The 26,005-nt window shown below is 42.1% G+C and overlaps 1 protein-coding gene across 1 annotated transcript in view; it reads left to right on the top strand.

The window, feature by feature from the left end:
• The window catches only part of LOC129195021 (IgGFc-binding protein-like), an 88,591-nt gene that overhangs the window by 60,888 nt on the left and 1,698 nt on the right, over positions 1-26,005 (top strand). Inside the window, exons 69-83 of the mRNA XM_054800713.1 lie at positions 3,293-3,420; positions 3,497-3,768; positions 4,572-4,780; positions 6,001-6,145; positions 8,999-9,246; positions 9,315-9,444; positions 9,510-9,699; positions 12,201-12,362; positions 12,440-12,570; positions 14,246-14,448; positions 14,547-14,682; positions 16,746-16,886; positions 19,435-19,528; positions 19,631-19,675; positions 24,394-24,437. Of these exons, the coding sequence (XP_054656688.1) occupies positions 3,293-3,420; positions 3,497-3,768; positions 4,572-4,780; positions 6,001-6,145; positions 8,999-9,246; positions 9,315-9,444; positions 9,510-9,699; positions 12,201-12,362; positions 12,440-12,570; positions 14,246-14,448; positions 14,547-14,682; positions 16,746-16,886; positions 19,435-19,528; positions 19,631-19,675; positions 24,394-24,437 (2,278 nt within the window). The remainder of the gene's footprint in view (positions 1-3,292; positions 3,421-3,496; positions 3,769-4,571; positions 4,781-6,000; positions 6,146-8,998; positions 9,247-9,314; positions 9,445-9,509; positions 9,700-12,200; positions 12,363-12,439; positions 12,571-14,245; positions 14,449-14,546; positions 14,683-16,745; positions 16,887-19,434; positions 19,529-19,630; positions 19,676-24,393; positions 24,438-26,005) is intronic.

Raw genomic sequence — 26,005 nt, 5'->3', positions numbered from 1 at the left:
CGGTGATGGAACTGTCCACGTTTGTGTCCTCAGACTCTGCTTCCTCTATGGAAGGTATGTCATTAGGATTGAGAGGGCCTCAAAAGTATTCCTTTCACTGTCCGACTATATCCTCAGTCGAGGTCAGCAGGCCTCCGTCCCCACTGTAAACAGTGTGGACCCGACACTGCTTCACCTTTTTGAGGCGCCGGACGGTTTGCCAGAACCTCTTCGAGGCCGACCGAAAGTCATGCTCCATAGCCTCACCGAACTCCTCCCACACCCGAGTTTTTGCCTTGACCACCGCCGAAGCCACGTTCCGCTTGGCCTGCCCATACCTATCAGCTGCTTCAGGAGTCCCGCAAGCCATCCATGCTCGATAGGACTCCTTCTTCAGCTTGACGGCAGCCCTAAACTCTGGTGTCCACCATCGTGTTCGGGGCTTGCCGCCACGACTGGCACCGACCATTACGGCCGCAGCTCCGATCGGCTGCCTCAGCAATGGAGGCACGGAACAGAGCCCATTCAGACTCAGTATTCTCGTCCTCTCCCGGGATGCAGGTGAAGCTCTGCCTACACGTTTGGGTCTCCCGGTTCTGTCCGGCATAATCCCCCACCATCTAATCCAACTCATCACCAGGTGGTGATCAGTTAACAGCTCAGCCCCTCTCTTCACCCGCGTGTCCAGAACATGCGGATGCAGGTCTGATGATACCACTACAAAGTCGATCATAGACCTGCGGCCTAGGGTGTCCTGGTGCCATGTGCACTTGTGGACATCCTTATATTCGAACATGGTGTTTGTGATGGAAAAGAAGAAGTAGTAGTAGTAGTAGTACTTTATTAATCCCACAGCAGGGAAATTCACTTGTTACAGCAGCAAGCAAGATACACAAGTAAAGAATGCATAGTGACATAGTGAATACAACATGGTTCAGGTGGTGCAGGTGTTGTGGAGCCTGACAGCGGTCGGTATGAAGGACCTGCAGAACCTCTCCTTCTTACACCGGGGGTGTAACAATCTGCTGCTGAAGGAGCTGCTAAGGGAACCCACAGTGTCATGTAGGAGGTGAGAGGTGTTGTCCATGATGGATGTAAGCTTAGCCAACAGCCTTCTCTCTCCCACTTCCTCCACGGAGTCCAAAGGACCGTCCAGGACAGAGCTCGCTCTCCTGATCAGTCTATTGATCCTGCTCCTGTCCCTGTCCGTGCTGCCCCCTCTCCAGCAGACCACAGCATAGAAGATGGCTGAGGCCACCACAGTGTCATAAAAGGTCCGTAAAAGAGTCCTGCACACACCAAAGGTCCTCAGTCTCCTCAGCAGGTGGAGGCGACTCTGGCCCTTCTTGTAGAGGACGTGGGTGTTGACGGACCAGTCCAGTTTGTTGTTAAGGTGAACACCCAGGAATTTGTAGCTGTCTACCAACTCTATGTCCGCTCCCTGGATGTTCACCGGTGTGAAGTGGGATGTTTTCCTCTGGAAGTTAATGATCATCTCCTTTGTCTTGCTGGTGTTGAGTTGTAGCTGGTTAAGCTCACTCCAGCTGACAAAGTCCCTGATGACCGTCCTGTATTCCAGATCATTCCCCTCTGAAACACAACCAATGATGGCTGTGTCGTCGGAGAACTTCTGGATGTGACACTGTGTGGAGTTGTGTGTGAAGTCCGAGGTGTAGAGGGTGAAGAGGAAAGGGGAGAGCACCGTACCCTGAGGGGCACCTGTGCTGCAGAGTACCATGTCAGACACACAGTGACGGAGCCTCACATACTGTGGTCTGTTGGTGAGGTAGTCTATAATCCATGCAGTCAGTTGTTGGTCTACTCCCACACTCTCAATCTTCACTCTGAGCAGTGACGGCTGGATAGTGTTAAAGGCACTGGAGAAGTCAAAAAACATGACAGCTCCCGCTGTCCTCCAGGTGTAGCAGTGATCTGTGCAGCAGGTAGATCACTGCGTCGGCCACTCCTATCCCAGGCCGGTAAGCAAACTGCAGGGGGTCCAGCTGAGTGCCCACCAGGGGTCGCAGGTGCTGCAGGATAATCCTCTCCATGGTCTTCATCGGGTGAGAGGTCAAGGCAACAGGCCTGGAGTGGTTAGGCTCCTTGGGACGTGGTGTCTTTGGTATCGGGACCACACAGGAGGTCTTCCACAGGGCCGGGACTTTCTCCAGGCTCAGGCTGAGATTGAACAAATGCCTTAACACTCCACAGAGCTGGTCAGCACAGTCCTTGATGATTCTTGGGCTGATGCCGTCCGGTCCCGGTCCCGAAGTCCAGAAGTCCAACAACATCACACTGCACGGGTTCAGATTGGGGAGGCCGTTCCCCCCCAATCACGCCCCTCCAGGTCACAATGTCATTGTCCACATGGGCGTTAAAGTCTCCCAGCAAAACAACAGTCACCAGTTGGGGTGCTCTCCAGCACCCCTCTGACTGACTCCAAGAGCGCTGAGTACTGCCGTTCGGCGCATGCGCACAAACAACAGTAGGACCCTTTCAACAATCAGAAGGCATAGGGAAATGACCCTCTCGTTAGCCGGGGATGACTCCAACACAGAAGCACCAAGCCGGGGGGCTACTAATAAGCCCACACCAGCTAGCCGCCTCTCCCCTGCAGCAACTCCAGAGTAGAACAAGGTCCAGCCCCTCGCCAAGAGTTCGGATCCAGAACCCAAACTTTGGGCAAAGTTTGGGCTCCTTCTGCGCCAGAGAAGTGACATTCCATGTCCCAAGAAACAGATTTGGCGGCCAAAGACCAGGTCGCCTAGGCGCCCGCCCTTGACCGCCACCCAAAGCACAATGCACCGGACCCTTTTGGTTGCCCCTGCAGGTGGTAGGTCTATGGGGGGGAGATCCCGTGTGGCTCGTTCGGTCTGAGCCCGACTGGGCCCCATGGGTGAGAGCCCGACCACCAGGCGCTCTCCTGCGAGGCCCTCCCCCAGGCCTGGCTGGTATCCCATGTCCGGGCGAGGTGCGGTCCCTCCTCATAAGTTTGTTCATAAAGGTCTTCTGAATCACTCTTGGTCTGGCCCGTTGCCTAGGACCTGTTTGCCTTGGGAGACCCGACAACATAGCTCCTGGGATCACTCGGGCACACAAACCCCTCCACCACGATAAGGTGGTGATTCATGGAGGAGGGAGGAGAGTATAATACATGTTATTAGTAAATTAAACATGCCTCATAATCCTTGCAGCATTATATTGTAATATGCATTTAACAGTCATACATTTTGAAAGAATTATAGTAATTAAAATTTTAAAATGTAGAATAAAATAATACAAATAAATGATAATATACTGTTTTTTTTCTTAGCTTTGCGGCATGTGCGGCAATTACAACCACAAGTCGTCTGACGACAACCTGATGCCTGACAAGAAACCTGCCAAGGATGTCATTCAACTGGGGAACAGCTGGAAGGCAGCGGGCGACAGTGACCCTGGGTCAGTATATTACATCAATTACTTGATTTTACTTTATTTTTTACTTCATTTTCATCTCTTTATTTTTTTGTCTCAGCTGTCAACCAGACAATCGACCGGATGTCCACCCCAATTGCATGGCAGAGGAGGAGAAGCAATACGAGGACCAGTGTGCTCGTGTCATTCTGTCCGATCGTTTCGAGCCCTGCCACTCTGTGGTGCCCCCTGAGGCCTTCTTAAGGAACTGCGTGTATGACATGTGCGAGTACGACGGCATGGAGGCCACGCTCTGCGACAATGTAGAGGCGTACGCTCAGGCTTGCCACAGCGCCGGCGTGACCGTCACCTGGAGGAACCAAACATTCTGCCGTAAGTCATTTATCTGTTTACCTATTTTAATGACTGTGCATGATATGCTGGTCTGTTTCTGAAAAATACATTTTTTGGTGTGTTTTCATGTATTAGTGCTAACATTTCTGTTATCAATTAGATGAGAATTGTTGTAATTGATGGTGGAATAGTGAAAACTGCGCTGCTTTGAAAAATCTTTTTTTTTAATAGAATTTATGTTTTTTATGGAATTTATGGTGGAATAGTCACAGCTGTGCATGTTATGCTCCTGTGCCTCAAACACAAACGACCTATTTTTTGTGTTAATACTAACTTTACATGCTACAGCGCTATCAAGAGTTGTAACGGAGGCTCTGTAATGCTCTGCCTTGGGAATTATTTATTTATTTATTTATTTAAATTATTCTGACGAGAATTGTTGCACCTGTTGCTGGTATAATGACAACTATTCATGATATTCTGCCTTGCCACTGAAATATAATTTTTTTTTGTGTTGGTGCTAAATGATGCTGATGTTGGACTAGTCACGACCATGTATGAACTAGTTGTCGTTGGTGCTGGACTAGTTACAAATGTGCATGATATGCTGCTTCGCCTCTGAATTTTTTTTCTGCGCTTCGTCAGGAAAAATGACGGCGGTAAATGTTTTGTGTTTGTTTTTTGTGTCATTGCTAACATTACTTAGCTTTGAAGCGGATCAGAATCGTTGTAGCTATAAAGTGTAATACTAGAACAGACACAACTGTGCATGATATGCTGCTCTGCATCCAAAACGACCAATTTCTATGCCAACATCGACTAATTCTGATCTTCCTCTGCAGCCTTGCCCTGCCCTCCTAACAGCCACTATTCCGACTGCACTGCCCCCTGCCCACCGACCTGCTCAAATCTTTTCCCAATCTTTTGCCACCTGCCGCCGACGGCCTGCGTGGAAGGCTGCCAGTGCGATGCCGGCTTTGTCCTCAGCGACGGCAAATGTGTGCCGCTCAGCAAATGTGGCTGCCTGGATTCACACGGAGAGTACTATGATGTGAGTATTAAAAACTTCAATTTTTTTTTTAACAAATGAATTTATTTTATGATAATATTTAAAATCATACTCTATGTTTTGTATAATTATTTCAACTTATCACAATTATCTCTAACAATATGTATTATAAGTTCAGCTTTGTGTAAGTGGTAATTATTTACAAAAAATATTAAGATTGAATAAAAGAAAAAATATCTTAAAATATATTTTAAATAGGGGTGCACGGGCCGATATGAGGGAATTATGACATCATACTGATAAATCTGTTTACATTAAAATTTCTCAGATAACTCTCCAACGAGGCGAGATTACCTGTACTGTGAGGGTGAGCAAATTAAGCGCTACTATTTTTTTCCACTTTCAGAGACATTTCACATGCTAGTTTGTACCAAATGCTTCGCGATGAGGGGGAAAAAAAAACATTGAGCACACATTTTTGGGTAATAGGTTATTGTTTACTTTATCCATATTTTTGCTGTTTGAAAATTTACAAAATCTGAGAATTTTAATATTTGTGATTTTAAAAAGAAGGTATTTGTATGTTCTCTATTCGTGGCATTATGGATTTTTGTCACTGATCTTTTTTGTGTTACATTTGCGAGTGAAGATTGCTTTTATAGTTTTATTACCCCATATCTCCACACAATAAGTTAGATACGGTAATACCAGAGAACAGTAAAGAGTGTGGAGTGATTTTTGATCAAGAGCAAATTTAGCTTTATTCAATATTGAAGTATTTCTCTCCACCTTATGTTGTATAATTTCCAGAGATTTCCAGCTCATTTTTTCACCTATAATGATCCCCAGAAATGTATTTTCATTCACCCTTTCAATGTCCACTCCGTCTATTTGTATTTGGTCATTCATGTCCTTTGTGCTATTACCAAATAGCATTATTTTAGTTTTACTTAAGTTCAAGGATAATCTGTTTTATCAAACCACCTTTTTAATTCGCTCATGTGTGCTTTCCCCAGAACAAAAGGCGAGTAGTATCATCCGCAAATAATACCAATTTTTAGTTTGAACATCTAAATTTTAAAAATGTAGACAAAAAAAGGTTATCGGTATCATATCAGTCTTGAGATGCAGAAAGTTACCTGTATCGGTTTAAAATAACTGGAATTTTAAAACATTTTTAATGTATACTGTTTGTCTTTTTTAAGGTAATAAAATAATTTTCAAAACTCTAACAATGTAAAAAAACTGGGGGGTTTTTGCAGGTGGGAGACTCGTGGCTGACGGACAAATGCGTTGAGAAGTGCATGTGTAACCTGGGAGGCCAGATCACGTGCAAGAACCACAGCTGTGATTCCAACTCAGTGTGCGCCCTGGACAAACATGGAGACGTCTACTGCCAACCTGCCAGTAAGTCCTGAGGGTGTATGCTATGCTGCTATGCTTATCAGTGCTCATGTAAAACATTTGTCAAAATTTGACTGTGCTAAATACACATTTCATTTTTGAACCAGAATTACTTACTTACTATAAAGTTAATTAACCAATTCATCATGTTCAATATTTGAAGTTAAGGAAGATTTTTTTAAAAAGTTGAAATGTTTTTTTAAGTGTGAAGGAGAAAGGGGTACACGGCTTCCAGTCAAATGTGTACTTTCAGGAGCACACGAACGTGAAAAGTTTGGGAACCACTGTTCTATAATATTGATGGCTCAGCCTGGACACCTCTCACATTGTGTTAGCCAAAGGTGTCTCGAGTCACAATTTAGATGACCTTGGTTTGACTTGACAATATCATCTCAACTTGGACTTTGTCGTCAATGACTCAGAACTTAACTCGTACTTTAGCCTGATGACTTGAAAATACTTTCGGTGAATGTGTGGAGTAAAATGTATCCCCTTTTAAAGTATTGAACTAATATGTGATTATGTTATTATGTCTTTTCCATCAAGAAAACACATTTTCCCTCTGAATCTGCCTCATTGAATGCATCTATTAACATCCAATCAGGTTTAAGAACATACAACAAGGGTGTGGATTACTTTTCTGTGCGCTGACTAAATCCTGAACGCTATGTCAGCACTCTGTGACGAAGTCTTGTCACACTGGTCGTATTTTATTTAAAAAAATAAAACTGCATTCATTTTATTTGTCAAATGTAATAGATTGTTACATTGTTAAAATTAAATTTATTTGAGAGACACTAAACAGTGCATATGACTTGTAGGGACTGAAAAATTTCAAGTCTATGACTTCAGTATGACTCGACGAGCCTTGTTTTGACTTTAGACTGACTTACACGTGTTTTATTGAGATTTAAGACCTGAGACTTGCAAAACACTGACTTTCTTCTACCTCTGGTGTTAGCGCTAATGTCACAATATTCCCAACTGTGCATCCTATGTTGCTATGCCACTTTTAGAAGTCATTTTAAATCATGAGATCATTTTGATCATGGAATCAAACAATATATTTGCAATACTAAAGGAAACTTTTTCTTTTTTTTATTTTGCCCATCATCCACAATCCTTACAGTGACACATTAACACACGTCTTTCTCTTTCTGTGCGTTCTAAAGATATAAAAACTAGGGATTCTCCTATCGATCGACCATGGGAAAAACGTGATAGGCTTATGCCAATAAATGCCTTTCACAATGCCAATCACAAAAGCCAATCACCTGTGGCTCGTACTATTGCAGTCCGCAGAGATCCATGTGTGCAGTTTAGTGTCTTACCCTAACTAATGTCTTGGGGAGCGTTGTCCTCCCACTTTCCTTCACAGTGCCAAAACAAAAACAATCATGTCTGCCGTGTGGAACTTAACTACCGACACATGCCACAAACACTATCTTGCAGGGGTAGCACGTTAAACAGCTTTCATTTAATACGGCATTTGAAGAACGAACACTTGATGTAGTATGGTTAGTTTTGGTGGCTCACGGTGTGATCATCAAACAGCGGCTAACGCAGCCAAAATGGTGGACAACACTCGCCCGTATGTGTGTGACAATCAGAAGGCTAAGATAATAACCGGAAAAATAATTGAATTCATCGGACGAGATGACCAGCCTGAGTGCTCTCTCAATTACCCGGAGCTCCACCAATGTACTCTCACATCCAAAGTCTCCTTAAAGACGGCGTCTCGTCCTCTGTAAGTTTCACCACTCATATATGTTCTCTTCAAAAAGTAAGTCAAATATATTTTTGTCTAAACAAGGTGATTTTATGGTTCCTTTTTTCATATCATATGGCCAGTAGCAGGGGTGCACCCAGGAATTCTGGGCCACCTGGCAGTCAAGGGACCTTGGAATTGTCCTGACTTTTCCCCGTTATACGGCACGCCTGGCCAATAGCACTCATCATAAATCCATGTTATCGATATCGCATGATTTCAGTCCTGGATGATCGGTATCGAACATGTTGGCCAACGCAGTAACAGTCTGGAGATCGGGAAGACCTGGATTTGATTCTGTGCATTTCTGTGTGGAATTTGCATGTTCTCCCCTTGCGTGGCTTTTCTCCGGGTACTCCGGTTTCCTCCCACATTCCAAAAACATGCATGTTAGGTTAATTGGCGACTCTAAATTGTCCATAGGTATGAATGTGAGTGTGAATGGTTGTTTGTCTATATGTGCCCTGCGATTGGCTGGCGACCAGTCCAGGGTGTACCCCGCCTGTCGCCCGAAGTCAGCTGGGATAGGCTCCAGCATGCCCCCGCGACCCTAATGAGGAGAAGCGGTATAGAAAATGGATGGATGATCGGTATTGGAGTCGGCAGCATAAAACCCTGATGCGAGCATCCCTAATACAAACGGCCAAAAAGAGGCAGCTAAGACTGCACGTAATAGGACGCACCAATTCCGCTTATAAAGCCTTTTGAAAAAAAATTCCAAAAGCCACCAACAGCACTCCATTTACATAATGTGACCTGCACAGCTGTGCTTAAAATGAACCAAGAATGGCAAAATACTGTAAGTATTAAATGTTATCATGGTCACAGCGTGCATGCACCATTTTGTTGGAGGCGAAATAAAAATTTAAAAAGTGCAGTTTTCCTTCAAGGCAAAAGACACAAAGTTACGAGGCAAAAAAGTCCTAATTTAACAAGAATAAAATACCAATATTACTTGAAAAATTCATAATTTTCTGTGAAATTTTCAGTTAGCATAAATATGATGCTAAGTTATAAGACAAAGATGACCAGATCAATTTCCAATGGTACTACAGTAATGTTGTTTCTATATACCCTTGTCTTTCCAGAGTTTGACAAGTGCAGTGTGTCTGGGGATCCCCACTACCGAACCTTCGACAGTTTCACGCATCACTTCCAGGGCCCGTATACTTACGTCCTGACTCGGGATCATGACCTGAAAGGCTCGCTAGTGCCGCTGACTGTACGTGGTAGGAACATCCGACGTGGTGGAAATAAGAAGGTTTCCTTCCTGGACCAGATGTATGTCGACGTTTACGGCGTCAACGTTCAATTCCTGCAGAGGAAGGCAGTTCTGGTGGGTATTTGTCTTTGATGCTTCTTATGCTAAAAACGGTGAAATATAACTTTTTTTGTGTTGTTTAGGTGAACAGGGAGAGAGTTTCGCCTCCTCTCACGCCAGTTGACGGATTAACCATCACAATGAACACCAGACAGGTTCAGTTAGCAACCGACTTTGGACTTACTGTGCTCTTCGACGGGAAAAGTCGCGGAGGTAAAGCACAAAAAAACATCAATTACTCTGTAGCTTGAATAGTAACCTTTCTCTCCGTGTATCAGAGATCATTCTGCCAAGCACCTATAAGAACGCTGTGAGAGGACTGTGTGGAAACTACGACGGCATTACCAGAAACGAGTACATGAAGCCAGATGGGACGCTAGTCAGGGACTTGAATGTTTTTGGAGAAAGCTGGCGGGTTAGTGACAGATTAGATGAGGGCCCCAAGAGCAATGGCATACACATTCACAGGTACGTTATTCGAAATTTTGATTTTAAATTTTAAATTTTAATTTTAAATTTTAATTTTTTTTAATATAGAGTCGTCCCTTGCCACATCACGGTTCGAATTTTGCGGCCTCCCTCTACTAAGGTTTTTCAAATATACATTAGTTAATAAATCATGCTGTTTTGTAGTTGAATATGGCCTATTATTAGTAAAAAAAAAAATGCATGTTTCAGCAAATTGTACTTATTTTTTGCGTAAATGAAACATTTTCAAGCATTAAATGGCTAAATGAAGTAAAATACAAATATAAGCCATGATGTTGTAATTAAGTGTAAATGTAGTATTCTGCATTGGTCAGTGTCAGTAATTGTTCAATGAGACAAGCATCAGACTTGATCGCTGGATTTTATTGCATGTTTATCTCACAACAGGCACAATAATAATCACATAATAATATTAATAATGACATGGGCTACTGTTGCGGACGTAACCCACAACAACCTAAAACTCTGAAAAACACTTCCCGTTCTCCATATGGAGCACATTTACTGCAACACACACGAGCATAAGTTTTGTGTCTTAAATGGCTTATTTTCTCTTATTATATCTACTACTGTATATTGGGTAATACAAATGTAAAAGTGACTATATGGGTGTTACTTCATGTCTAGAGGGCTCTAATAATGTTAAAAAACGTATTTAGAAGGTCGTAAATGGGCTTTACATGCCATAACTACAAAAGTATTCTTTTATAAAGAAGGAATCCTACTTTGCGGAAATATCACTAATTACAGTCAGGTCTGGAACCCATTGACCGTGATAAATGAGGGTTTACTGTACTGTATTTCAGCTGTGGTACGTTAACGAGACGTACGTGCACTCCTGATCAAACTTGTAAGACCAATTAAAAAATGCAGGAATTTACATTTTGCACTGTTAGGTCTTAAGGAGGTTCTAAGTAGAGCTTCAAGATGCAAAAAGAAATGTGAGCGGGACAAAAAAATTGGCGTAAGCAATTTATTGCAAACATCAATTAAAGTGAAATAGGGTGTTTGTCAGCTAATCAAAAGTAGAAATAAAATGTTCATAAAAGGAGCCAGTAATGAGTAGCTGCGCCATTCTTGTTAATCAGCTGAAAAATTTGTTTGGACATGCTTGATGCCAGTGCTTCCAGGAGGCTAGTGGGAATGTTGCTCCAGGTGGTGAAGATGGCTTCACGGAGGGCATCCACTGTCTGGAACTGACGTCCATTTTTGTGAACTTCCCTTACCATCCATCCCCAAATGTTCCCAATTGGATTTAGATCAGGGGAACACGCAGGATGGTCCAAAAGCGTAAGCTTATCCCTCTGGAAGAAGTGCTTTGTGAACTACTTGTATAGCATTGTCCTGTTGAAAAAGCCATCACCACACAGACGAGGACCTTCAGTCATGAGGGATCCCCCCTGCAACATTTCCACATAGCCAGCTGCCATATGATGCCCCTGCACAACCTGAAGCTCCATTGCACCTTAGATCATGATGGCGCCCCCTCTACTGTACCGTGTGGAAAGCATCTCAGGTCCTTGTCATGCCAGTACAGTTGGAAGCCATCAGGACCGTCAAGGTTCCATTTTTCTGTCATCAAAGAATAAAACTTTCCCACACCTTGGTGCTCTCGTGCAAATTCCAAGCAGGCAGTTTTGTGGCACTGAGGGAGACAAGGCCTTTGAAGACGTTTTGTGTACTTAAAAGCTTTCTATCGCAGATGCCGTCTGATGGCTATTGGACTGCACTCGGCACCAGTAACAACCTTCATTTGGGCTGATGATTGTCCAGTGTCTTGATGGACAGCCAATGGGATCCTTCGACTCAGGGCTGGTGCCATGTTTTTGGGTGTACCACCTTTTTTGTTCCATAACCCTCAGGATCTTTGAAGAAGTTTTGAACCATCTGAGCACATCCAACCTCAGCAGCAATGGCCCGCTGCGAGAGGCCTTGCTTATGCAGCTCAACAATCCCAACGTGTTCGAAGAGAGAAAGCTTTTTGCCTTTCCCGACAAGAGATCATGACAGTGTGAATGCGTGACAGAAAATAACATTGAATTCACATTTTTGCGCAAGATTTTGATCCCTAATCCTTTGATCAGCTGATGAACCGCCTATTTCACTTTAATGCTTGTTTGCAATTGCTTACTCAAAACATTTTTTGTTATCTCACTCCCAATTCTTCTTTTTGCATTTTGAAGCTCTCCTTTGAACCTCATTAAGATCTAACAGTGCAAAATGTAAATTCTTGCAATTTGTTAAATGGTCTTAAAATTTTGAGTACGGTATATTTCATTAACATTATCCCGGCGGAAAAAAACTGAATTTTACATCAATAAAGCCAGAAAGTTGTAACTTAACAAACATAAAGCCCCACATTTCTGAGAACGTAACTTTACAAGAATGAAGTTGCAGTGTTACGAGAAAAAAGCTACAAAGGCACAAGATAAGTTTCAACTAATACTTTTCTAAATGAATGCATTTTTTGTCCTGTCCAGGCGAGAAGTGGACACAGATCCAGATTCAGGCTTTGAGACGTCTGACTGCTCCGACAGTGAACTGAGCGACTACAACGATGTCGCTAAATGTGGAGCTCTTACTGAGGCTAACGGACTGTTTGCTGCCTGTCATGCCATCTTACCGCCAAAAAGCTACCAGGAGTTAGTACAATGGTCATTTTAACATAATAACAATAATAATAATAATAATAATGGTGATTACTATCATTCCATTATAGTGACTGTGTATATGACCTGTGTGCTGAGCGTGGCAGTGAAGAGTTACGCTGTGCTAGCTACGAAGCTTATGCTGCTGCCTGTCAGGAAGCAGGAGTCATCCTGGGACCATGGAGGCAACAACTATCCTGTGGTAACGTGCTAATGTTGATTTTTCATTCATTCAATTTCGCTAACCTACCATTTGTTCATGATTTTTAATGCATTTAAATCGCATTTTTAAGCCTATTCATTCAAAAATATTGCAGTGTTTTTGCGGAGCGCAGAAAGTCAATTTGTGATTTGCTAAAAAGAATAAAGGTGCAATGTTACAAGAAAAAAGAGATTAAGTCACAATATTACAGCAATGAAGTTGCAACGTTATGAGAAAGATGTCATCCGGTTATGAGATGAAGTTGTTCTACGGAAACAAAGGTGTAAGAGATAGTTGTAATATTATGTTAAAAAAAAAGAAAAGATAAAGATGTAATATTACGACAATAAAGTTGCAAAGTTGTGAGGAAAAATGTCATAAATAAAGTTATAATAATGAATAATGAAGCTGCAAGATTACGAGAGAAATGACATGCGGTTATGTAATGAGGTTGTAGCTTTGAGAGAAAAAACGTTTACCAGATGAAGTCGATATTACAGCAATGAAGTTGCAACAAGTTTTTGGAAATTTTATGAGAATAAAGTTGTACGAGAAAATCGTACAGTTCCAAAACAAGTTATTTACGAAAACAAAGCTTTACAATTACTAGATAATGTTAATGTAAAGTTACGACAATAAAGTCAAACAATACGGTCGAAGACAAAACTCACAGGAGAAATGTGTGACTAAAGCAGCTTCAGAAATTGTACTTTTAATAAGTTACAGGATTGTCATAGGAAGTTTTTTTTTTTTTTTTTACAAAAACGAAGTTGCAGAGTAACTTGATGAAGTCAGAACATGACGAGATGAAAGCCTTAACTTTACAAAACTAGCGTAGCAATACTACATGGAAAACATTATGCGATAAAATTCGCTTCAGTAGCGGCCATTTTAGACGATGTTGACTGATCTTCCAAGGCACACAGAATATTGTACTCTATGGCTACTGTGTACAGTATAAACATGGAACCTACCAAAAGATTGAGAGATTAGTTAGTTCCTACTTTTTTCCGTTCTTTAGTAATCAGTCTCAGGAAAATATCAGTTCCCAACAAGAAAAGGGAGAGCCAGCTTTTTGTGAAAAGAAACATTTCAAGCATAACTTTCACTTTGACACAAATATGTTTTGCTTTGTGACAATTCAAATATCGAAACAACTATACCTACATAAACAACACAAAAAGTTTTTTTAACATCAAAAAAACAATTTATTTACAAATATGAATGAAATATTTACAATTTTCACATTTGGAACATGTGTTTGGAACATGCTCGTACGTCTGCGCGTGCGTCCACATGCTCTCGGCCGAGCTCTTATCAAATGCACTTCTGCCGCCTAGTGGCGGTTTTTATGGCTTAAAATTGCGCTGAAGCCAAATGCATTAGTGGGGAGTTGCATCATCACCTCTTTTTGCCTCTTGCACAACAAAAAAACAACTTAAAAGACATATAAATACGTTGTTGGGATCGGGCGTTGGGGTTTATAAAAACATAAAACTGTGTCTTTGGTATTGAATGAGTTAAGTAATTTTGTAATTACAGGAGAAAAAAGTCCCACTTTAAAAATTTTACATTTTGTTGCGCGAGACCAATTGGGCTAGCGCTTGCTAATCGTGCTGCTAGTGATGATATGATATGTGGTGTCATATTAATTCATTTCCCCCTCCCTCCACAGCGTTGTTGTGCGAAGGCAACAGCAGCTACTCGCCTTGCATGACGCCATGCCCCCCGTCCTGTGCAGACCTGGCAGCCCCCTCACAGTGCGATGTCACTTCCTGCGTGGAGGGCTGCCAGTGCGACGCTGGCTTCGTTATGAGCGAGGGCGTCTGCGTGCCGTATGCGCAGTGCGGCTGCATGTTCCTTGACCGATACTACCCCGTAAGCACCTCATTATTTTTAATATTATTATTAATATTATTATTATTATTATATACTGGTACGTTATTAGTCACATCCCTGTTTTTCTGTACTTCCAGCTGAAGGAAACGTTCGTGACAGAAGATTGTTCTCAGGCGTGTGAATGCACCACCACCGGCGCCGCATGCCAGGATAAAGTATGCCAGGAGGGATACGTCTGCACTGTCTACGACTACAGACGCGACTGCCACAGAGGTTTGTATCATAGCAATAACAATAGAAAAAGAAAATCATCTGTTCCAGTATAAAACTGTGGCCATCCTAACACATACTGTTACGAGAATAAAGCTTTAGTTTTACAAAGGGGGAAAGAAACGTCACCGTTTTGTGAGAATTAAGATTTGTAATATTACTACCTTTTTCGCAATATTACCAAACTCAATTATTTTGATGACAATTAAGTCATATCGTATCGAAAAAGTCATCTGGATTCTCTTAATGTGGAGGAGCAGCGGCTCTAATCCAAGTTTCTCCCCGATGATAGGGCTTCTCATCTTATCTGTAAGGGAGAGCCCAGCCACCCCACGGAGAAAACTCATTTTGGCCGCTTGTACCCGCGAGCTTGTCCTTTCGGCCACTACCCAAAGCTCATGACCATAGGTGAGGGTAGGAAAGTAGATGACCGCTAAATTGAGAGGTTTGCCTTTTGGCTCAGCTCCCTCTTCACCACAACAGACCGATGCAGAGTCGGTACCTGTCAGCTGCCTCCAAGTCCCACTGTCCAAAAATGCCCAATAGGACTCCTTCAGCTTAACGACATCCCACACCACTGATGTCCACCAAAGGGTTTTGGCATTACCGCCACGACAGGCACCGAACACGGCTCCTATCAGTCGCCTCGACAATGGAGGCACAGAACATGGCCCATGCAGACTCAATGTCCGCTGCCTCCCTCGGAACACGGTCGAAGCTCTCCCTGTACAAACACTCTCCAGTACTTCCCCTAGGGACTTCAAAACAGGTGGATATTCTGAACTGCTGCCGGGAAGGAAACTACCCTCTCTTTACCGGGTTAAACTCCGAATTACAGGCCCTGAGCAGGGGAGCAGTAAGAATTGCCACCCCTGCCTGTCGCCTCTCACTACTAGGAACGTCACAGTGGGATAAAATCCAGCCCTTCTCGAGAGGACTGGTTCCAGAGCCCTTGTCGTGCGTAGAGATGAATCTTACTATACCTAGATGGAACTTCTCCACCTCACGCGTCAGCTCAGGCTCCTTCCCCACCAGAGACGTGACATTCCAAATCGTGAGAGTGAGCTTCTGCAGCCGAGGATCGGACCGCCAAGCTCCCCGCTTTCAGCACCACTCATGGGAGGGAGTCACAATATAATAAGAATAAAATAAGTCTTTTCACGTGAATAAAGTGACACAAAAGTCGCAAAAGATACAAGATTTTAGGAGAACTGTCGTAAATATGTAGGAGCCTATCCTAGCTGGAGGCGGGGTACACCCTGGACTGGTCCCAAGCCAAACACAGGGCACATATAGACAACCAACCATTCACACTAACCAATTTAAAGTTGCCAATTGTGGAAGAAGCCGGAGTACCCGGAGAAAACCCACGCACGCACGGGGAGAACATGCAGATCTTCCAGATCTCCTGACTGTGTGACCAACATGCTAACCATAAGGCCACCGTGTGGCCCAAAGTCGACAATCGAAAGAATAATGAAACACATATTACGAGAAAAAAAAAGTTGTATAGTTACAAGATCAAGTTATAATATTACGAGGAAAGTTAAGTTTGTAACAACAAAGATGCAACATGACGAGAAAAACATTGCAGGAGACTAAGTTGGAACGTGACAAGAATGAAGTAATTCTTACAGAAAAAGTCTCAATTTCACATGAATAAAGTTGTAATGGTAAAGGCTGTTATGAAATAAGTCTGAATTTTACATTTTCAAGTCGTATGAATATCCAGAGCCCGTATTGTATTGTGCATCTAAAATGAAAGTTTATGCCAGTAGCAGTATCATGAGAAAAAAGGAGATGAAATTTCAATATTATGAGATCAACGTCACAGTTTTACAAGACTGTGACACATTATTGTGAGAAGAAAGTCACAAACTTAACAGATAAAGTGGCAGTTTTACGACAAAAAGTCACCTCTCCATTTTTGTATGGTAATTAAAGAAGAACAGTACAGTTTGTTGTTTTGAACTGTTGAGGTTGTTTGTCATGTTGTATTGTGTATTGTATTATTGTGTGCACTGTGCTGCCCCTTGTTGATGAAAGTTATGCTTTGCCATCATCAGCGAGTCCTTGCCTGAGTAACCCCTGTCTCAACGGAGGACTCTGTCAAGAGGCGAGCAACGTGTCCTACACGTGTGTCTGTACTGAAGGCTACCAAGGAGTCAACTGTGAGATTGAGATCACCCCCGACACTGGAGGACTTGGTAACCACTCACCTTTGAACTTTTTCTTACATCTCCTCAGAAGCAACGCCAGGCATCAGTCAGCATTTTAGATGTACCGTAAATTCCGGTGTAGCCGCTCCAGTGTATAAGCCGTACCCACTAAATTTAGAGGGAAAAACAGATTTGTACATATATAAGCCGCACATGTCCATGTCATAAAATGGCATATTGTGGCGTGCATGAGTCCGTGAGGACCAGGCAGCTCTTTTGACAGGAGCCAATCATGAGCTATGAAAAAAGTCACGCCGAGCTTGTCAACCTATAGGAAATTGCAGCAGGTCATTACTTAATAACAGTCTGACTCAGTGTCATCTTACAAAGAATTCTAAACTCATCACACAGCAACTTAACACTCAAAAGGTATACCTAATAAATATACACACATATACCAATACAAGTTTAAAAGGTTTCCCATAATTTCGTCTGAGCAAAGCATTTCATTGGAAGGCAAACAGCATAGAAAACAGATGGATGGATAGATGGCGCTGCAATGCTCTGTTCACCAGAGGAGCCCAGACACCAGAGGGAGGCTGACGTCATTGCAGCGCCCCAATGAATGCATTGCATTATTGGAAAACTTTAAAAGAGTTGTTTTTTCATTTTAATCTCTTATTGGTACATGTTTGTATATTTCTCAGGCATACCTTTTGAGTGTTTGTTTTCTTAATAATAATAATAAGCTTTTGTTACAAACATAAATTTGTAGAATGGAATATGGTTATGAAAACAGCTCTTCAAAGCATTAAAAATAATGTAACTGAAGTATTTCTGAATTTACTGTTTTATTACATAACATGACCAACAATATTGTTTGGCTTTTGTAACAAACCTCTGTGAGTCAGGTCCCTAATCAAATAAAAGATCCAAGAAAGGTTCATCCAATAAAAGATAAAACTGGAAAAAATGGGCATGCAAACTACTTTTAGGGTAGGACTCTATTTGACATGGTGCTAGATCAATTTGTGGTGTGATTTTTTTTTTTTAACAAACTCTCTTAGGGCCGTATGAAATCAGTTTTATTTTTGTCCCAAATCCTTTTTTTTTTTTTTGGTTTAAATTTTTTAGAATTCAGTTTTTTACCTTTTCACTTATTTTAGAGTGTGTGCTATTTGGGTTAGTGAGTAAAATGCAAAAATCCTCACATTTACTGATGCAATACATCAGTGGCCCATTTTGTCCAGTAATTGAGAAATGGATGTAGCTTAGCTAACTTTTCTAATGGGATGTCAGCCTCTGCACATATTGATACAAAATCCTCAACAAACTGTAATGCCCGTGCTTGTGATTAAGGGAGATGTAGTCACAGATGTCATTCCAATCGTGTTATTAATGTAAGATATTTTAATGGCACCCTTATTTTGTTTACACAATTAGACAAATGTGACAAACCGCGCTCTTATTTTGAAGGCCGGAATGTGTTGTGTGTGTGCTGGCAATTGACGGTTGATACTTGCGGGTGCAAGAATAAATGTGCCCCTCGTCTTTTTTTCCACTCAGAACCTGCACGTCGTCAGTGGGCATTGTAAAATGGTCCTTACATTGAAGCAGTAAAACACAACACAGTTAAAATATACTCATCCAGCCCCATTCACACACACACACACACACACACAGCTGCACTAGCTAAACTAAGCAAACCTTGCTACCTTCCATTCACGCCCCGTAACAGAGGAGTTTCCAAGGTTTTTCGCCGCCTTTTCGACATGTTTAGTAGTGTTTGTGCGGTCCCTATTATAAGCAACCAGAGCGGCACTTCCAATGCAAGCTCCCCACACCATGATGCAGCAGTCCAGGCACAGTGAGAGGGAACTACCGCTGTGGCTACCGAGCCGAATGTCCAACGTCCAACGTGAAACTAACTTCTAACTTTGTTTTCTTCCTGCTGTTGGCGGGAGTCGAGTGGCAACCATCTTTGAGGCGCATTACTGGACCTACCATGCTGGAGTGTGGCTCAGAGTTATGAACGTCATACGTCAACCGGATCAGCCCGATCTCGTGGCGGAAGCCGATATGATCCGATCTTCACAAATACAGCGGATCGGCAGCAATCGGGACATCGAATTGGGACATCCCTATTGAACCCTATATAGCGGAAATGAATTTAACGCAGTTGGGTCTGGAAGCAATTAACCGCTATTAACGAGCGATGGCTGTACATTTAAATTAATTGCAACTACTACTACAAAAAAAAACAATGATGTCGCGCAGTTATGAGATTAAGTTGTAATTTAACAAGAATTATGTGACTTAATAGTAAAATGAGTACGAGAAAAAAAAACCCGTAAATTTCGGAAAATGAAGTCGCAGTTATGCAAAAGTCAGAAAGTGATGAAAAAGTATTTTTGTAAGAAAATAAACATATAATATACAGATGATAAAGTCATAATACTCAACTAAAAATGAAACTTTTATGAGAAAAAAGTTACATAATTAAACAAATTTTTTGTTGCAAATAGTTGCAAGAAAGTTACACAAAAGCTTTTTTTGTCGTAATTTAATTGGACTGTTGAACTTGTTTATCTTTTAGAAACCAAATGGATCATCCTGATTGCTGTGCTGGTGTCGTTGGCCGTCATTGTGGTCGTCGTGGTGACCATCGTGTGCGTTTGCAAACATGCAAAGTAAGTGTCTCTCTCTCTTTTTTCTTTCCTTTGGCCTCAGTGTTGTTGTTGTTGTTGTTGTTGTTCAAAGATCAAAGAGTGTGACCACTGTTGTTTTTCCAGGTCACACGTTTATGTAATTCAGAAGCTACCGTCATCTCACAGTAGGTGAGAGAAAACATATACTGAATATTATTATGGGTCTGCTTGCGAAGCAATAGAAGCCTCTAATGATGCAGTGCTGATTGCATAGCAATGCAGCCCATCTTATTATTGCTCATACTTTACTTCTTCTTTACATACACTCCAGATCAAGATTTTAAGACCGGTTGAGGCCAGAATTTACATTTTGCACTGTTGGATCTTGAAGTGTCCCTGACATGATTAACTAATAATGATTAACTTTGCTTAAATATGTTGGATATAGTTTGTAATTATGTTCTCCATTGTTAAATTTTTGAAAGCCAATCGTAAATTCGCAAAAATTCCGGAAGTGATGTCATCAGGGTAACACCTCTCAGCTAAAACAGAGTAAACAAACACTTGTCAAGGTAGATCGTCGACTTGGTTCAGTAAATTTTTCATCTAAATAATAGTCGTGCCAAAATGTTGTGTTGCTGCTGGATGTTCATAGTCTCCGAGTGACACTGTAAATTTGTTTTTGTTTCCAAAAGAAAGTTTAGGATAAGAATGGATGAGGCATGTGCAGAGAATGAGAGACAGGTGGCCGCCCACCTCGAGTTCTGTTCTTGCAGTGATTATTTCACTTGTGACTGCTTCAAAGGGACACCTTTACAAGAAGCATTTGGCTTGAAAGTACGGTGTACACGCGTTTTGAAAAGAGATGCTATTACCCGGTACACAGGAACAAAACAAGGCAACGAAGAACGACCACTAACTCAAAGTTGTCACAAGAGAGTAAGTCATGTCTTGTTTACATAATATCTTCTAAACACTATTCCACTATAGCGACAAGGCTGCAATGCTTTATACACGTTAGATAAACATCTTTTGACAGCGATCTGTTTAGTTAACTTTTTTAGTTTAACTTGTTGGCGAACTTGTTCTGCAAGTTTCTCCATTTCATCTCCAAATGTTTCTTCCTCTACGAACCCTTTTGACACAATCTTCACTACATGTCCTCTGTCGCGTACACGAGTCATATTACCTCAATGATGTCACTTCCGGAAATTATGCTGAGCCACGGGCTAGTTTGTCTATAAATGTATAAATGGCATTTTTGCGAATTTACCGTTGGCTTTCTAAAATCAAACTATTACAAACAATATATAAAATACTTAAGCAAAGCTGATGAATCATGTCAGGGACCCTTTAAGAAGGTTCTAAGTAGAGCTTCAAAATACAAAAAGAACAAGTGGGAATGAGACAAACAACATTTTGAGTAAGAAGTTTGTTGCAAAAAAGCATAAAGTGAAATAGGTTGTTCATCAGCTGATGAAAAGTTTACGATCGTAGGTCAAAAAAACCCGAAACGCCCCTAAAATAGAAATAAAATGTTCATAAAAGGAGACAGTAATGAGTAGCTGCGCCATTCTTGTTGGTCACTCCAAAAATGGGTTTGGGCATGCTTGATGCCAGTGTGTCCAGGCTAGTGGGACTGTTGATCCAGATGGTGAAGGCTGCTTCACGGAGGGCATCCACTGTCTGGAATTGATGTCCATTTTTGTAAACTTCCCTTGCCATCCATCCCCAAATGTTCCCAATTGGATTTAGATCAGGGGAACACGTAGGATGGCCCAAAAGAGTGAGCTTATCCCTCTGGAAGAAGTCCTTTGTCAAGTGCAGCGTTGTCCTGTTCAAAAAGCCAGTCATCACCACACAGATGAGGGCCTTCATGAGGGATGCCCCCTGCAACATCTCCACATAGCCAGCTGCCGTTTGACACCCCTGCACAACCTGAAGCTCCATTTTTCCATTGAAGGAACATGATGGCGCCCCCTCCACTGTGCTGTGTGGAAAACATCTCAGGTGGGATCTCCTTGTCATGCCAGTAACGCTAGAAGCCATCAGGACCATCAAGGTTCCATTTTTTTCTAATCAGAGAATAAAACTTTCTTCCACCTTTCAATGTCCCATGTTTGATGCTCTTGTTCAAATTCCAAACGGGCAGTTTTGTGGTATTGAAGGAGACGAGGCCTTTGAAGACATGTTTTCTTCATAAAAGCCTTCTCCCGCAGATGCCATCTAATGCTTCTTAGACTGCACTCGGCACCAGTAACAACCTTCTTTTGGGCTGAGGATGGTCCCGTGTCTTGATGGACAGCAGTTCGGATCCCCTTGCTCAGGGCCGGTGACATTTTTTCGTGTCTACCGCTTGACTTTTTTCTTCCATAACCCTCAGGATCTTTGACGAAGTTTCAAAGTTTCAAAAGCAGCAATGGCGCGCTGTGACAGCCTTGCTTATGCAGCTCAACAATCTGATCACGTTCTCTTGCCTTTGCCACCAAGAGATCCTGACAGCGGGAATACCTGACACAAAATGACACTGAATCCACACGATTTTGGCTTTTAAAGGCCGCGGTATTAAACTTTGGATTAGCTTTATTTCACTTTTTTTGCAATAAATTGCTTACTCAAATTTTTTTTTGGTCTCACTCCCATTTCATCTTTTTGCATTTTGAAGCTCTACCTCGAACCTCCTTAAGAGGCCAAAATGTAAATTCTTGCCATTTTTCAGCTGGTCTCAACATTTGATCAGGAGTTTATTTTTCTTTTGATATCTCATTCTGTTGTTTTTCTTGCGATTAATTCCAGTCACTTCAAAAAAATTCCGTGTAGCCAGGATGATGTAGCCTTTTAGGACGTGACGGATGGTATCGCTTTTGGTACACGATGTATCCAGTAGTTACACATGCTGTATATCTGACATGATAGCCTTACATCTTGCAGATGTGAGCACAGTATGACTTGTTTTTCAAACATGATGTACAGTAGACTGTGTGTGTGTGTGTGTGTGTGTGTGTGTGTGTGTGTATGTACAGTACCTTACAAAAGTGAGTACACTCTTCCCATTTCTGCAAAAAGTACTATCACTACAAACAGCGCAGTGCTCGTACCTAACATCCTCCTGGAGGTGCGTTTGGGGTCGTTACCACGTTGGAATACTTCCACTATAGAAATGTGTGTTTTCTACATGTTTGTTTGTTGTACAATTATTTCACGATGAACTGGAAAATATGCCCATTGCTGAAATTCTTAAAACTTCAATGTTTTATCATAAGAAGTAGATCGTTTAGACTTGTAACTTGCATGCTGAAAAAGTGTGTACACGGCTGATATACATGTACAGTATACATAAATACTCTGTGTTCGTAGTAGAGGTACATCTTTGGGACTTGGTCATTTTCGCAGTCTGAAAAAGTGTGGCCAACTATGTAGAGCAACAGTTCCTTTTTCCCACATCCTCAGGGAGTTCTTTGCCATAAGGTGCCATGTTGAACTTCCAGTGTCCGGTATGAGAGCGATATCACCAAATTTAGCACACCCGCTCCCCATTCACACCTGAGACCTTGTAACGCGAAAGAGTCACATGACACCGGAGAGGGAAAATGGTGATTTGGACTCAAACCATGGAGTTGGTTTTCACCCGAGCGTGTACTCACTTTTGTTGTCAGCTGTTTAGACATGAATTGTTGTGTGTTGAGTCATTTTGAGGGGACAGTGATTTTACACCAAGGGTGTCCAAAGTGCAGCCTGGGGGCCGTTTGTGGCCCTTGGCTGTTTTTTTATTTGCTTGTGGCACATTCTAAAAATAGAATTTAACAAGAACACTTCCCCTGGCCACCTCTTCCAGTTCCACCGGGAGGTCCAGTTTTAGGTCTTTTTTTTTAATCTTATGAGAAACAAAGTTGACATTTTTGGAACATTAGTTTGCAGAAAAAGTAGTTACAAGAATAAAGCCAAAATAGCGTGGTAATGAAGTCATAATTATGATGCAAATTTACAAGAAGTACGTTTTAATAGTTGGGAAATTAAAAAAAAAAAAAAAGGTCGCGGGGGCAGAGACCCCCAGACCCCCAGAGGAGCTGGAGGAGAGCCTCCAGCTCCTCCCGGTGGATCCCGAGGTGTTCCCAGGCCAGATGAGAGACATAGTCTCTCCAACGTGTCCTGGGTCTTCCCCAAGGTCTCCCACCGGTCAGACGAACCCTGAACACATCCTGACCAGATGCCTGAGCCACCTCGTCCGGCTCCTCTCAATGCGGAGGAGCAGCCGTTTTACCGAGTTTCTCCCAGATTATCTGTAAGGGAGAGCCCAGCCACCCTACAGAGACAACTCATTTCGGCTGCTTGTACCACGATCTTGTCCTTTCGGTGACTACCCAAAGCTCATGACCACAGGCGAGGGTAAGAACGTAGATCGACCAGTAAATTGAGAGCTTTGCCGTTGGGCTGAGCTCCGTCTTCACCACAACGGACGATCCGGAGTCCAAATGAGGAATTTATTTTCATGTGTTTGTTGACTCCAGACATGCGTCGAAATCAATTCAGGTTTGAGTCAAATAGGATGAAAATCCTTTTACACGACTAAAAACGGCAACATCAGCAAAAAATCCCAGTCAACACCCCGTGTGTCGCTTATTTGTTTTTAGGGAGTCGGTAACCCTTTACCAGCACTGCTAGCGTTGCATTTCGTTAGCACGCTGCCCAGGTTAGGAGTTTCATTCTCAAACCAGAAGTTAGCGACAGGAAGCAGTCTCATTTCAAATGACGTAAAAACATCACCTTGACGGTCGTCTTCTTTCCTTTGAGCATCGGCACGGGGATGGCGGGAAGTCTTTTTAATTCACTGTTTACTGTCCTTTCTTTCTTGTTTTTATTTATAAAATGTGTGCTAATAAAGTTTTTCCCCCTTTTTTTCTATGCAGGAAAAACAAGAGAAGAGAACAAGCTCTCAGCATGAAATCAACAAGTAAGTCTCGTTCATGTACTTTTAATATGAATCATATAACATGAATGTCTTGGTATTTATTGGAAATGATCATGCCTTAAAATCTAGCTTTTAGAAAATATTTTCTAATTTGATACAATACTTTGTCAAATTTGCAGAAATCCAAGGTAATATATTTGACTTTTTGTACTGTTATACATTTCTGATCCAGATATTAAGACCAGCTGAAAATGCAAAAATTTACCATTTTGCCCTGTTGGATCTTAAGGAGGTTCTAAGTCGAGCTTCAAAATGCAAAAAGAAGAAATGGGAGTGAGACAAAAAAAAATAGAGTAGGCAATTTACTGCAAAGAAGCAATAAAGTGAAATAGGTTGTTCATCAGCTGATCAAAAGTTTAAGACCACAGCTTTGAAAAGCCAAAATATTGGCAAAAATGCAGATTGAATTCATTTTCTGTCAAGTATTCACACTCTTGATCTCTTGGCAATCCGAAAGGAAAAAAAGATTTCGCTCTTTGAACGTGGTGGGATTGTTGAGCTGCATAAGCAAGGCCTCTTGTGGCGCCGCTGCTGCTGAGGTTGGACGCAGTAAGACAGTCATTGAAACTTCTTCAATCATCCTGAGGGTTATGGAACAAAAAGTCAAAAAAGTCCCCCCCCCCCACCGAGCTGGAGAAGCCGAGCTGTCAAGACACGGGAAGATTGGAAGGAAGGTTACTGGTGCCGAGTGCAGTCCAACAACGGCATCTGCAAGAGAAGGCGTTTAAGAAAAAAAAAGTTCAAAGGCCTTGTCTCCTTCAACGCCACAAATCTGCCCATTTTGCATGAGAGCATCAAACATGGGACATTGAAAAGGTGGAAGAAAGTTTTATTCACTGAGAAAAAATTTAACCTGGCTCCTGATGGCTTCCAACGTTACTGGCATGACAAGGAGATCCCACCTGAGATGTTTCCCACACGGCACAGTGGAGGGGGCGCCATCATGATCCTTCAATGGAACAATGGAGCTTCAGGTTGTGCAGGGGCGTCAACCGGCAGATGGCTATGTGGAGATGTTGCAGGGGGCATCCCTCATGACTTCTTTATTTCTATTATTGGAGTGTTCCGGGGTTTTTATGGCTGATGAGCCGCCTATTTCACTTTAATGCTTGTTTGCAATAAATTGCTTCCTCAAAAAATGTTTTACTTAGAATGCTCTACTTAGAACTTCCTTAAGCTCAAACAGTACAAAATGTCCATTCTTACAATTTTTCAACTGGTCTTAAAATTTTAAATCAGGAGTGTATTATCTAACTAAAAAGTTAGTATTAACTAAAAGTATGTATTAATCAAAAGTATTGATTTTTGTATTTAAATTTTAGGATCATTCTATTTATTTAATAAAGTTAAACGTCATGCAAGTTTCACGGTTAAGCAACAATAAACGACTCAAAACCAGCAGCCGGTGTGACCACCTTTTGCCCCAAATACGTCGATCCAGAGCATCCCAAACATGCTGAATGGGTGACATGTCGGGTGAGTATGCTGGCCATGGAAAAACTGGGATGTTTTCAGCTTCCAGGAATTGTGTAAGTTCCTTGCAACTGGGG

The sequence above is a fragment of the Dunckerocampus dactyliophorus genome, chromosome 15, assembly GCF_027744805.1.
Source record: "Dunckerocampus dactyliophorus isolate RoL2022-P2 chromosome 15, RoL_Ddac_1.1, whole genome shotgun sequence".
Taxonomy (NCBI): domain Eukaryota; kingdom Metazoa; phylum Chordata; class Actinopteri; order Syngnathiformes; family Syngnathidae; genus Dunckerocampus; species Dunckerocampus dactyliophorus.
This window is presented reverse-complemented; position numbering and strand designations above follow the sequence as displayed.